General features: G+C 42.2%; 1 protein-coding gene across 1 annotated transcript in view; it reads right to left on the minus strand.

Moving 5' to 3' along the window:
* EIF4B (eukaryotic translation initiation factor 4B) overlaps positions 1 to 14,826 on the minus strand; it is a 42,435-nt gene that overhangs the window by 10,377 nt on the left and 17,232 nt on the right. The window contains exons 2-9 of the mRNA XM_020778821.3: positions 14,562 to 14,693; positions 11,980 to 12,188; positions 8,819 to 8,935; positions 7,032 to 7,086; positions 5,706 to 5,846; positions 2,879 to 3,001; positions 1,639 to 1,821; positions 818 to 1,055 (exon numbers count right to left, since the gene is read on the minus strand). Of these exons, the coding sequence (XP_020634480.2) occupies positions 818 to 1,055; positions 1,639 to 1,821; positions 2,879 to 3,001; positions 5,706 to 5,846; positions 7,032 to 7,086; positions 8,819 to 8,935; positions 11,980 to 12,188; positions 14,562 to 14,693 (1,198 nt within the window). The remainder of the gene's footprint in view (positions 1 to 817; positions 1,056 to 1,638; positions 1,822 to 2,878; positions 3,002 to 5,705; positions 5,847 to 7,031; positions 7,087 to 8,818; positions 8,936 to 11,979; positions 12,189 to 14,561; positions 14,694 to 14,826) is intronic.

The following is a 14,826-nucleotide window of genomic DNA, read 5'->3' on the forward strand; positions in this document are numbered from 1 at the left end:
GTTACAACCTAAAGGAAATCTAGTGCTGAAATTTCCTGATGTTGAACTCATGATGCACCCACTAAATGGCCAGGAGCACCTAATAACAATGCAACATGCAGAAGCTAAGTAGATACAGCTTTGCTCAATGTCCAGGTGAAAGATCAAAAGGAACAGATTACAAGATCCTATAGACCATAGGTCATCAACCCCCGGTCCGCGGCCCATTGCCGGTCCGCGGCTTAAGCCTGACTGGGCCGCCAAGACAGACCTCCCCCCCACTCACCCCCACAAAGGTTGTTTGTGCCTGCGCACAAACGGTGGCGCAGTCTCCTGGAGCCCAGCTGGAAAGTTAGCAGCGTGGAGGAACCCAGCGGCTGAAGACAGGAGCCTGGGAAATTCAAATGGCCTCCCTAAAGGGCCCTGTCTCCCACTGTGGGGTTCCTCCATGCTGCTGGCTTTCCAGCCTGGCTGGAAAGCCAGCAGCATGGAGAGATCCAGTGGCTGGAGACAGAGTGGGGGGCGGGAGGCAGGCTCGCAAGGGAGAGAGAGGGGGCTGTCAGGGTTGCACACAGTGCTCCTCGCCTTGCCCGATCGCCCTGCGCTCCCAGCCGACAGAGCCCGGGAAAAATTCAAAAATATCTGCCCCCCACCGGCTCCTACCTCCTGCCTCAGGGTCTCTCCCTGCTGCTGGCTTTCCAGGCTATTTCCTAGCATTTTGAATTGTGGATACAGAAGCACATTATCCCACATTCATAAAATAGAGGGTTGTTTTGAAGAACTGAATTGATCTCTAATGGGAATACATGCATGCCACACACTCATTGTTACTTCTCACCGTTCCCTGGGCCGTCGTTCCAGCCTGGGCTTATCATCTTCCAGTTGGCGCTGGAGTTTCTCTTGTTCCTTCTGTAGCCTCTCTTCTACTTCACGCTCCCTTGCAGCAGTATCCACAGGTTTGGCCCCCCCGAAGATGGAGGCTGCACGGCTAGACTGGGTAGCAGGAGCTACAGATGTATCTTCCTCCTTGGGTGTGCTCCGAGGCTTCAGATTCAATTTGGGCCTCTGAGTGGGACCTAAAAGGAAACCGTCCACAAAATGTTGAAGACAACAAACAAGGCAGACATACCATGCAACTGATTGCAAGATAAAGCAAAAGCTGATTTATCTAAACTAGAAATAGAAGATTACATTTAGATGACAAAAACATGCTAAAACGAAGAAGAGTCACAACAAGAATCAAATGCCAACAGGAATCAACAAATCGTATGATTCTGCTACATATCATTTTTTTTAAAAAGTGCTGACTAATGTATACTTTTTCCTTAACCCAGTGTTTTCATGGGCCTAGCTGGGTACTATATGCACCGGAGAGGCAATGTAAACAAATAAATAGAAGATGATTATGGATGAGGGATCATGCTGTGGATTTTGGGGAGGGGTACAGCTCTCCCCAAGATATTGACCCAAGTGAAACCTGGTCCTCAACCTCAGACTTCCCACACCTGGTTTACGATTAATTTCAAGATCGCTCTTTTTACCCATGTTAGAAAACAACAAACAATAAGGGATGGAAGAAAGCTCTCCAGCAACAGATAATGACAGCAGCACAAACCAATACATCTCCTTTTCTTGCCACTAAGCAAACACAGGACCTACCTCTATCATCCCGTCGACTGTCATCCCTGCTATAGTCATCCCGTGAGCTGCTCCACCGATCCATCCGGTCATCCCGCCTCTCATAACGATCCTCATAGCGATCACCACCACCCCTGTAATCATCGTCCCGGCGGTATCCACTACCAAAAGCCCTCCTGCCACTGCCTGACCTTGAATCGAAGCCTGTAGGAGAGGGGATATTATACTGGTTTGTGAACAACAGGAAGCAGCGGTAGCTTAAAGGGTGAACAAGTGTATTTAAGGTTCTATTAAACAAGAATCCCTCACTCTGCTGCAACAGAGGAACATGGCTATCCCTCAGGGAAATGTTGAGGACAGCACCACAGATTGCTATCTCAGGAATCAAAACAGACTCATAGATCAAAAGAGACATACATCAAAAAAAGTGCTTTCCCTCAAAGGCAAATCTATATGCAATCAACACAGGCATACAATCCTTAACCAAGCAGCTGCTAAGCAAAAAGAGACAGCACTGACAAATCTAAGGTTTCAGGAGGAATTCACAATATAACTTGCAGAACATTATACACAGCTCTATAGAAAAATTTCAGGAAAACTATTTCAGTTCAAAACCTTGCCAAAAGTAAAACTTTATTAATACAGTAAAAAGCCTAGTCTTTCACTCTTCTATACTAATGTAATATCACCCAACTGACAATGATGCAGTGAAGAATGAGCAAGATGCACCATGCAGAAGACAGAGCAACACTATTTCCATTATTAGAGCAACAACTGAATTGATTTTGTATAGCAACCAAAGTTACCAACCTTACAAGTAACAAAATTTTAAAAACACACCACAAAAACCTCAGTAGAATCATAATAGTATTTGTGAGACTAATATGACAGAGTGGGAGAAGGTGTGACGAGCATTAGCTGTTCATATTGCATTTATTTAAATAAGACCTCAACATTTCTTGACCCCTGTAGGCTCTCAGAAAGGTAACAGCTAATCTTGGAAACACAGAAGCAAAATGACCTCGCTAGGAGGGGAAAAATAAATTCCACACTAGCTCTCTTTAACGCACATTGCAACTCCAGTTAGGTTCACCTTCAAAGGAGGAAGACCTTCCACGTTCCACTCACTTGCATACAAGATATGGAAAGGGGAAATAGAAGCTACACAGTATAGTAGTGCAAGCAGTTATTGAGACAGAAAGGATTAGGAGAGATTCCATTTAATCCCCAGAAACATAAAGAAGTCTATAACCCACAGTACCTCCTCTGTCATAATCTCTACGGTCATCATAGCGATCTCGGCCCCCAAAACGGTCCATATCTCTTCGGGGGCCATCACGGTATCGATCTGAATCATAACGATCCCGATCTCGATCCCGATACCCTAGGTGAGAAAAGAAGATTACAGTATGTGTCAATTATGATGCAGAGTGGTAAGTTTCTTTTAAAAAGCATGCTACGGGTTGATAACTTGACAGACATGCTGACTTTAGGCATCATTCAATTCATGCCTGAAATTGTGATTGATTTACAACTTTTCAGCAGGGAAATAATTTTGTTTCATTCTTTACTTTAAGCAAGCTTTTAACTTTGTATTCTCTACTGCAGCGTGATGGTTCACAGCAGGTAATATGGTAAGATAAAGGTCTTGAAAAAGGAAGGATGATCCCAGTTATTGAGCAATAGAGAATACCTCGTGGTTTGCTTGCACTTTCTGGATGTTGTATATAGCTGTTTTTAGAATCAACAAAGGTCACCCTTAAGACATAGGGAAATAATAGTACTTCTCATTTATATACTGTGTGGAACTTCTCAAGTATTAATATACATACTATAGGAATCCACACAACTTAGGACTGTATTATCATCTGTATGTTACAAATGGGGGTTGAGAGAATACGGCACTCCAGAATTCATGGCAGGATATTTTGATTCACAGCTCCATATTTGGATACCTGAAGGACCGCCTCCTTCCATATGAACCTACCCAGCAGTTAAGATCTAACCAGGGAGCCCTTTTGAAAGAGCCATCCCTTAAGGAGATAAGAGGGAGGGCTTGTAGACAAAGGGCCTTTTCGGCAGCTGCCCCCAGACTATGGAATGCCCTCCCGACTGAGATTTGTCTAGCGACAACGCTGATGACATTTCGGCGCCAGGTCAAAACCTTCCTGTTCCAGAAGGCTTTTAACTGAAATAATATCAGCTGTGGGTCTGATGGCAATTTTTAGAATATATATTTTAATTGCATTTTAATTATTTTGTCCTTTTATTTTGCCTTTTTATTGTATTTTAAATGCTGTAAGCCGCCCAGAGACCTTCGGGTAGTGTGGGCAGCATATAAGTTAAATAAATAAATAAATAAATAAATAAATAAATAAATAAATAAATAAATAAATAAATAAATAAATAAATATTTCAGCCACTGGGACAAGCTGTGAACTCGAAAGTAAAAAGAATTTGAGCCAATTCTATCTTTTAAATTTAGTGCATTGTCTTAAAGGTAAAGGTTCCCCTTGACATTTTTAGTCCAGTCTTGTCTGACTCTAGGGGGCGGTCCTCATCCTGTTTTCAAGTCGTACTGCTAGCACTGTTATAGTTTCCGCTGTCACGTGATCAGCGTGACTAGGGAATGCCATTTTACCTTCCTATCTATTTATCTTGCATGCTTTCGAACTGCTAGGTTGGCGAGGAGCTGGGACAAAGCGACGGGAGCTCACTCTGTTGCATGGATTAGATCTTACGACTGCTGGTCTTCTGACCCTGCAGCACAGGCTTCTGTAGTTTAGCACCACCACCAGCATTGTCTTAAGTGTGCCCAAATCACAGAACGGTTTAATAGTTAAGCTAGTCAATGCTAATCTTTGTTCAAAGGAGAACAGAGGAAGGAATGTGCTTCCTCAATATATGAGCTGCAAGTCACAAGAAATGATGCAGTATTTGGAGTTTTAGGGTTATAAAATGGCTCCTTTTCGGTCTGAGAGAGAACCAAGGGAATGCTGCTAAAAGCTCTGTCGTGCTGCCTTATTTGAAAGGACCTACACTTCCATCACAATAAATACAATGAAAAGAATTGATGCAATACAGTGGTGCCTCGCAAGACGAATTTAATTCGTTCTGCAGTTAATCCATTAATTCCGTCTTGTGAAAAAATTGTCTTGTGAAATGCGTTTTCCCATAGGAATGCACTGAAATCTAATTAATGCTTCCTATGGGCAAAAAAAGTCAGAACAAAGTCAAATTTTGTTTACAAAGGGCTAATTAAGTGCTCTTTAAAGCCATACATACTGTGCAGATGATTTCAAAAATTTCAATAAAAATTTAACTTTTTAAACATCATAGAAAAACATTTAAAAATCAGCAAACATGAGGCAGGAACAAAAAACGGAAAACATTTGTCTTGCAAAGCATGGCCATAGGAACATTTGTTTTGCGAGTCATCAACCCCATCACCAAAACTATTCGTCTTGCGAGTTTTTCATCCCGCGAGGCATTCATCTTCCGAGGCACCACTGTATTTAGAGCTTCAACTCACTAGATTTCTAGAACCAAGATTATCTCACTATCTGAAATGTAAGGCATATACAACTGTTCCAAATCCTACACTGTGTTCCTGACTACAGATGTATCTGTCTTCCCAGTGTGGGAACTATGTCCTTCAATACTCTTCCCGTAATAACTGTCTATCCCAGTGGTTCTTAACCTTTGTTACTAGGATGCTTTTGAACTGCAACTCCCAGAAACCCCAATCATGACAGCTGGTGGTGAAGGCTTCTGGGAGTTGCAGTCCAAAACTCCGGAGTAACCCAAGGTTAAGAACCAGTTGTCTATCCAACAACCCAATATCTGATCACAAACTGTGTACAAGAAACACAGCTTAGTGCGGCATTTTTGTCAGAAGAAAGCATTTAGAAAAGCTGGTTTTACAATCAAAGGCACAAATGACTGTGATCCTACAACAGATTCCCTCAGGGACAGAAGTCAGGGGACAGGTGAACACCTAGTTTCAGAAGTATGTAGGAATTTTAAAAAGGAAGGGGGGGAAAGAACTCAGGCTATAAGCACAGCAGGCAAACTAGTCATGAACTCACGGTCTCCAAAGCTATCCTCGCTTCTGCGAGGAGGGAAGTCATCAAAGCTGTCTGTTGCAGGACGAGCCCTCCAATCAGTCTCAAATCTCTCTGAATCCCGGTTGCGATCACGGTCTCTACCGAAAGAGCGATCATCCCGATCTGTAGAAGAAAAAAGGATCTGAAGGGTTAAGATGGCACATTCAGTCCTTGGATTCATACAGAATAAATTGCAAATCTTGATCAGAACAGATGCCATTTTACCACTCAAAACTGAATTATGTGGCTTAGTAGAGCAACGTGGATGGTTCAAAGAACTACTGGTTATAGAGGTGTGTACCATCTCTTCTAACTTGTGACAAAAGAAGGAACAATGGGAAGCAGGAAGTAAGAATTTAATAAGGAAAGCAATACATATCAACCCTGTACAGCATTTCTATGACAAGAGAAGGTGCACATGTAAGAAAGGCCCAGACTTCTGGTTCAGTAGGCTTTTCGACAGCTGCGCAGTCCTCACCATCTCCACTCTCAGTTACTGGAAATGGAGAATTTTGAAGAGAATGTCAGTCCCTTTCCACAGGGCCCAGAGTGAAAAGGGTGGGTGGGTGGGAATGACACATGCTTCAAAGCAATACCAACCCTTTGTGGAAGATGGAGTATCAGAAGAAAGGGGGGAGGGAGGGAGGTCAGTTCAGATGGGTGGACAACTAAATTGCTATATCACAGAATTAGTTTGAAAGTTGAGGGCTTAAGCCCAAGTTAAGGGATGATGGCCCAAATCCTGTCAACAAAAAAACATCCACTTAAGGGCAATCATGCAGGCATTTTCCCCCTCCATCAAGCTATGCTTGGTGTGCAGGAGAGCTGACTGGAGTGTGGGGGAAGTGATGATTATATGACAACTTTTCCTCAATAGTATTAAATGAACAGGATTCTACATAAGATGACTCTACAAAGAGGAAAGGAACACATTCTTATATTTCTACAGATGTTGCTTTTTGTTAACAAGATTTTGTCATTCATGGTGTGTCTCAGAATTCTAATCTGCATCGTCATTGCTAAGAACTGCACAGCTGGAAGGGACCCTTTGGATCATCAAGTCTAGCCTCTATCAATTTCCCATCACAGAAAAACCCAACGTAATTTTCTAGCCCTCTCCTTGCAATGAGCATTGGTGAATCTGACAAACTCAAGCGGAGAAGCTCCACTCTTGCCCATTTCACAGCTACTCTGGAATGAACTTGCTGGCAGATGATGGGAAACCTGTCAACTCCACAGCTTCATTTTGAAGCCTCTGTACATAACTTTAGCTATCACAAGATGACCTCTATTGAGTCATTTTCTCACCTTTATCCTGAGCTTGATCAGCCACATCCACTCGTATTCTTCTGTTCCCTAGAGACTAAACAGGACAATGGAATATTAGCTTGCTTAAGTCCAAAAAGAGAGAGATGACCAAGAAGTGAGAGATCACCTTTAAGGAACAAAGTAATATGAAGTACAGTAAATCCATACCCCAATTCCTATAAAACTGTACACTGATGCCTCACTTAGCGACGTTAATCCGTTCCAGGAAAAACATTGCTAAGTGATTTAATCACTAAGCAATTTAAAAAAGCCCATAGGAACATATTAAAACGCGTTTAATATGTTCCTATGGGCTTAGAAACTAACCTTAAGCGAAATTCCTCCATAGTGGCGGCCATTTTGGGTGCCTCTAAAGCGAGGCAAAACAGCCATTTTGGAACCGCCGATCAGCTGTGTGGAAATGGGGGCTTTGCAATGATCGCAGGGAAGTGATCATCGCAAAGCCCCCATTTTCGGCCAGCTGATCGGCGGGGCTTTGCGATGATTGCTTCCCCTTCCCCGCAATCATCCCAAAGCGCTGCCGATCAGCTGTGCTTCGTCTCTCTCTCTACCCCTCGCAGCTCCAGCCTCCGCAGGGAGACTGAGGCACCGCCACCGCCACCCTGGCTGAGAAAGACCCTCTGCGCCTGCAGCAACCTTAAGCCCAGGCTTAAGGTTGCTGCAGGCACAGAGGGTCTTTCTCGGCCAGGGTGGCGCGGCGGTGCCTCAGTCTCCCTGCCGAGGCTGGAACTGCGAGGGGTGCGAAAATGGGCGCAGAGGGTCTTTCTGGGCCAGGGTGGCGGCGGTGGTGCCTCAGTCTCCCTGCCGAGGCTGGAGCTGCAAGGGGTGGAGAGAGAGAGACGAAGCACAGCTGATCGGCGGGGCTTTGGGATGATCGCTGGGAAGTGCTTCCCTGCGATCATCCAAAAAATAGGAGCTTTGCGATAATCGCTTCCCCATGATCATCGCAAAGCGAATTTTCCCCATAGGGGCCGTCGCAAAGCGATCGCTCTTGCGATGGCAAAAAGTCCATCGCAAAGTGATTTCGTCATAAAATGGAGCAATCACTATGCGAGGCACTGTACTGGCATACAGCCTTGCGTGCTATGCTTGGTTTACTAATGTTCACAATCTGTGCACCCACAATTGCCCACCACACTTCTGACAACCCCTGTTCTTTTAGTATTTAATTAAGTGAAATGACTCGTTATGGAAATGAACCTCTTTTCCTTTACCACAGCCTCCTCTTAGAAGACTGATTACCAGATGGTGATACAGAAATGCTAGATTACTGCAGAGAAGAATCACACAGGCGCCATGCCTGATTTTATGCCAGAAAACACATGACAAAATCTGAGCCTTAACTGGAACATACAGCTCAAAAAGATGCCCCACATGGGATCAAAGTGACACGATCACAGAAAGAACTCAAGATGATGACTGCTCAACTAATAAAGTTTAGAGGTTTACAACTGAACAATTGGCATAACTGCATTGGATGCCTTCATCTTTCAGCTACTGTTAGAATAGTTTCTGTCTTTTCTGCACTGGAAATCTGACATCAGCTATTACAGAGGTGGTTTTTGAACAAATAATTCCCTCACTACAGTGGGTATATACTCATACTTATAAAAGGAAACTGCTTCTATGTAACAATACTTAGTATGTGAATTAAGTTTTCAGAGTTTTGCCTCCTGTAACATTCTTTATGCAGCAGATTGGGGGGTCGGGTCGTCACAACATGTGGGCTGGAGATTGTCAATATTTCTTGACAAGTTTCAAACTACCTCTTCGTTGAGGCTCAAAGCACTGAGCAAGGAGTCCAGGTCTTCAAACTCAGCATATCCAAATCCTTTCAACCTCTCTGGATTACTAGGTTCTCGTGGTAAACGAACAGCACTTATCTGCAATTCAGAAGGGAAAAGATTTTCAGTAACAACCTTCCCTAAATGACACAATGGTAGGAGTCAGCAGCCATACTGTATGACAGAAAAGAAAACCCACGACATGTCATTTTTTAGTAAGAGATTTATATCAGTTTTCACCTGAAGAACTCAGGAAGATTAATGCATACCCGTTGTGTGACACAAACAGGAGCATAATTCACAAAGCAGTTGGATTCTGATATACTGCACATTGGCCTAATGGGACTCAAAGAATCTAACAGCAAAATGAAAAATAAAATACAAAACTGACCTGGGTTAGTGATAAGAGATGGATAAGTCACTAAGAAACAGAAATCAACAGTGGGCATAGCTGATGACTTCTTAAATCAGATCACACAGAGAGGCATTAATTCCATATTAATGATGCACCTCCTTTTGATTCTATACTTAAAATCACTCACACTAATTGTTATATATATAATTGTTCACTTATAAACAGGCATCAAGATATCAAGGAAAGCAACTTTTACAGAACACTCCTGTACAAGTCCACTCAAAAGTTAAGTACACTGGTGCCTCACACAACGATGTTAATTGGTTCCAAAAAAATCAACGTTGTGTGAAACATTGTTCTGTGAAACACCATTTCCCATAGGAATGAATTGAAAACTGGTTAATCCGTTCCAATTGGAACAGATTGCCGTCTTTAAGTGAAAAAACCCATAGGAAACATCGTTGAGTGAAACAATGTTTCCTTCATTGGAATGTATTGAAGCCGACTCAATACATTTCAATGCCTTTGCGAGGTCCTTTTTCGCTCCTGTAAAAGTGTCTTACAATGTTTGGACACTGTTTTAAATGATTGCAATGGTTAGTCCACCTCCTGAAACTTATGCAAACTTAATTTGATGTTGTTCAGAGTCGTCCTTAATTTTTAGTGATTTTTTGAATTTTCTCTCATTGGAATGTATTGAACTTTCCGTCCAATGCATTCCATTGAGAGAAAATTCAAAAAATCACTAAAAATTAAGGACGACTCAGAACAACACCAAATTAAGTTTGCATAGGGTTCAAGAGGTAGGCTAACGATTGCAAGCATTTAAAACCTGTTCCAAACATTGTAAGACCCTTAAAAATGAGCGAAAACGGAAGAGCTTCAAAAGCACTGAAGCCGGCTTCAGTGCTTTTGAAGTCTTTTCCGATGTCCCTTTTCGCTCATTTTTAAGTGTCTTACAATGTTTGGAACAGGTTTTAAATGCTTGCAATTGTTAGCCCACCTCCTGAACCCTATGCAAACTTAATTTGGTGTTGTTCTGAGTCGTCCTTAATTTTTGGTGATTTTTTGTTTTCCCTATTTAAATGAATTGAACTGTCCATTCAATTGATTTAAATGGGGAAAATAAAAAAATCATCAAAAATTAATGAAGACTCAGAACAAAACCAAATTAAGTTTGCACATGTTTCACAAGGTGCACTATGGAATCCAAGCATTTAAAACAGGTTTCAAACATTTTAAGACACTTTTAAATGAGCAAAAAGGGACATCGTTAAGTGAAATTCCCCCATAGAGAACATCGTTAAACGATGGGGAAAATTCCTCAAAAAAACCCATCGCTGTGTGAATTCATCGTTGTATGAAGCAATCGTTGTGCGAGGCACCACTGTACCAGTAAGTTCAGTGGGGCTTTTTACTGATTTAATTCTAGTTTGAAGCACACCTGCCACCACATATAATATATATATATATATATATATATATATATATATATAGATAGATAGATAGATAGATAGATAGATAGATAGATAGATAGATAGATAGATAGATAGATAGATAGATAGATAGATAGATAGATAGATAGATAGATAGAGAGATAGAGAGAGAGAGAGAGAGAGAGAGAGAGAGAGAGAGAGATTATTGGATAGCATGGTCCCAGCAGGAAAGGTTCCTGATTCAAGACATCCCAAAGCAGAAGTTTCACAGTGCGGAAGCTGCTTTTCCAGGACAGAAATGTGACATGGTTCTTTTCCTTCTGGAGCTTTGCGCAGCATTTGAAAACAAGAGATTTGTCTGCTGGGAATTGTGATCAGTTTTACAATACAGAGTGATAAGAGCAGCAATTTCCCAAATTATATGCTGCAAGAGAGGTGCTAGCCTTCTACGGAGAACAGCTCCTCTAAGGCAAGACTGTCTTCCCACAAAGAAGGATGCCTGATGCATCTCTTTGTGATTTGCCATCCTGGACCTGCATCCTTTTAATTTATATCTGCTATCGGTGGGCAACTGTGCTTTCATTAATTAATTTATTCACTTATTTTATTGATATGGCCTCTTTCTCCCAAACCTGAAATTCAAGAAGGCAGTTGACAACACAGTTGAATACAACAGGAAATAAGCTTATAAACATTAAAGTAGAATTAAATTCATAATACAGTTAAGAGAAAGATACTTCAACATCACTACTAATATTACTTTGCTCTTACATCAGCTGAAAGTGTATTGTGATGTTGTATAAACTAATTAACAGATGGTATTTAATTCCTATTAGATTGACTTGCATTAATAATACATCCTCAAAATGCAGTTGGAAAAGTGTGAGCAAACTAACTCATATAAGCATCTTTGGTGTTTTTGTCCAATGTTTCAATCGTTTTAGAAATTAATTTTTAGACAGCTTCAGTTGATCATCCAATAATCTATACATCAGTCACTAGCTTTGGGTATCCTCTCTTTATTTTTAGGGGAAATAGTTGTTAAGCAACTATAGACAATGGACTGCAACCAACTGGAAAACTGCTGATCACCTCTCACTGGTAGTTGGTAAGGGGCTAGAATAGGGCTCTTTGGGAAAAGCTAACACCGCTCCAATCAATCAATCAATCAATCAATCAATCAATCAATCAATCAATCAATCAATCAATCAATCAATCAATCAATCAATAAAGAGGAAGAAGAAGCTCAAGACCCTCAGGACTCTCCTGAATGCTGTCCACCTAGTCCCCAATGGGACCAATATATAATAAACATATAATGTAAAGGAAAATTTAAGCTGTCTATTACATACATTCAGTCCTCTGAAGAAGTCCTTGATAGATTCTTCTGTTACATCATAGGGCAAGTTTCCTAGAAAGGCAGTGTAGGGAGGTGATTTTGGGAGACGGCTTCTGTTGATATTGGGCTCCCGAGCTGCCCGCGGTGCAGTGGGCAGGATGGAACGGTCAATCGGAGGGGCTCGGTACACATCGTCATCATTGCTATGCCAGGTGGTAGAAACTAGGAAAGAAGTTTTACATATCAGTAAACGACATAGGGTGAACAATTTATTTTTTATTTATTTATTTATTTATTTATTTTATTTCTATCCCGCCTATCTGATCATATTAGACCACTCTAGGCGGCTTACAATAAAAACAACAATGTAATTTTAAGACATTACAGCTGAAACATAAATAAAAATAAAGAACAGAGTAAGAAAAAGATCGTCAAGGGTTTTCTGTTGGGAAGGCCTGCCTATACATCAATGTTTTTAGTTGTTTCTTAAAAATGCCCAGCGAGGGAGCCGCGCGAATCTCAGGGGGCAAGTTGTTCCAAAGGCGAGGAGCCACCGCCGAGAAGGCCCGGTTTCTGGTCTTTTCCTTTTGGGCCTCTCTCGGCGTTAGGCCCCTCAGCCTTATCTCCTGGCTCGCGCGAGTGACACAGGTAGATCTTGGTGGGAGAAGGCGTTCCGCCAAGTATCGAGGTCCTAAACCGTTTAGGGCTTTATAAGTAAGCGTTAACACTTTGAAATCGATGCGGAATCGGATGGGCAGCCAATGCAATGCGGCCAGGGTGGGGGAGATATGTTGGTATCTTCTCAGCCCACTGAGTAATCTGGCCGCCGCATTCTGCACCACCTGTAGTTTCCGCAGCAATCTCAAAGGTAGCCCCACGTAGAGCGCATTACAATGGTCTAATCTCGAGACTACAAGCACATGCACCAGAGTGGTGAGAGACCCCACATCAAGGTAGGGCCGCAGCTGGGCTATCCGCCTGAGATGGAAGAAAGCGGAACGGACCACGGACGCCACCTGGGTCTCCATGGTGAGCGCCGGGTCCAGATGGATCCCCAAGCTACGGACCCCATCCCTGGCGGGCAGTCACCCCCCCAAAAATGAGGGAGTTTCCCATATCCCCAGGTGTGGGGGCGCCCACCCTCAGTACCTCCGTCTTGTCCGGGTTCAGCCTCAGCAAAATGATACTACCCTGTGGGCACAGTAGTAATTATTATGTTTACTATTCTGGTGAGTTACCAACGCTTACAATCCTGTTCATCAAACAGCAGGTACAAAGGCTCCTACTTTCTACTTCAGAAAACAACTCTCTTCCGCTAAGTACCATATTTTTCTGTGTATAAGATGCCCCCAAGTATAAGATCCCCCCTCCCCCGTTTCTAACCCAAAATTAAGAAATCTAAGTGGGGCTTAGCAAGTGTAGGGGGAAAGGGAACAAAGCACTGCAGGATCGCTTTGATCCCTGCTTTCTCCCTTCATGCTAAGCCCCGTGGGGCTTAGCAAAAGGGAAAAAGTGGTCAAAGCAATCCTGACACTGCACAATCATTTTGATCCCTTTTCCCTTTATACAGCCATAGGATTGCATTGATCCTTTCCCCCTCCTTTTGCTAAGCCCATGGGACTTAGTAAGCAGATGGGAAAGCAGAAATCAAAGCCATCCTGCAGTGCTTTGATCCCTGCTTTCATTTTGCTAAGGCTTAGCAAGTGGTGAGGAAAGCAGGGATCAAAGCCCTGCAGGATCACTTTGATCCCTGCTTCCCCTCCACTTGTGTTCTCTCCTCAGCTTACTTCTGTGTATAAGACGACCCTCAATTTTTAGTCTAAAGATTTTAGACAAAAGTATAGTCTTATACATGGCAAAATACTATTTACCTACCTGCTACGACTGGAAACACAAGTGTGGAGGATTATAGTTATGTCTTTCAATAATCAGCCATTGCCTCCAAGGAAGAAACACTGTCTAGCATCCTTCCACATACCAACTGCCAAATCTGGGGGAAGACTTATGCGTATCGTGCCAATTTCCAATTAGCCCATGGCTAGAGAATATGGTGAGACTCTGCAGTTACACTGGACACAGCAATGCTCTAAGCATCTCTAAAGCTGAGTATGACATCTGCCCTTTCACTTTAGGTACAAGTTTTGTCTGTTTAGCATGGCTGAAGGTTCCCATTGCTAAGGTATTACTTGGTATCTCTACCATTCTGTTTTCTTTTATAAGAATAACTTCTAATTTAGAATTTACTATCCCCCCCCCCCAAAAAAAAAAAACTAAGGACAGCAGAAAAATCAAGAGAATGGACTTGGAAGTTTCAAATACTAACAGGACTTTTCTGGCCAGAACAAAAAAAAAAAAACCTCTTCAACAGAAGCAAAGTCATTTTACTTTGCACTTTTAAAAACTATCAAACTAGTATTAACCTTTTAAAAGGAGCAAACCAACACATGTCTAAAACAATGGGATCTGATGCTTTAAACTACATTTAGGCTTCTAATGTTACATTTTAAAAAAGCGAGCCTCATCTAGCAGAACTTGGGAGAATGTTCACATGAACATTTGGAAAAATGCAATGGGAAAATGACATTTCCATCTTACCATCTCCTTCCAAGTCATCGGTCTCATCTGCCCAGCTGACTGGTTTTGGAACATAAGTGGGAGCACTACCACCATCCTCTGCCAGAAAATCTGTCAGAGTCAGGGTCTTTCCCTTCTTGTTCTTCTTTTTAGCTGTAGAAAACAAAACAAAAGTAACTTTATGGCTTGTTAAATGTAACACTACACTTGAAGGGCTGGAAAATGAACTTGTATTGCTTGTTATGCAAGCCAAAGTAGTGCACTGGAAAGAGTGATTGTTGAAGAC

The sequence above is a fragment of the Pogona vitticeps genome, chromosome 2 (assembly GCF_051106095.1).
Source record: "Pogona vitticeps strain Pit_001003342236 chromosome 2, PviZW2.1, whole genome shotgun sequence".
In the NCBI taxonomy this organism is placed as follows: Eukaryota; Metazoa; Chordata; class Lepidosauria; order Squamata; family Agamidae; genus Pogona; species Pogona vitticeps.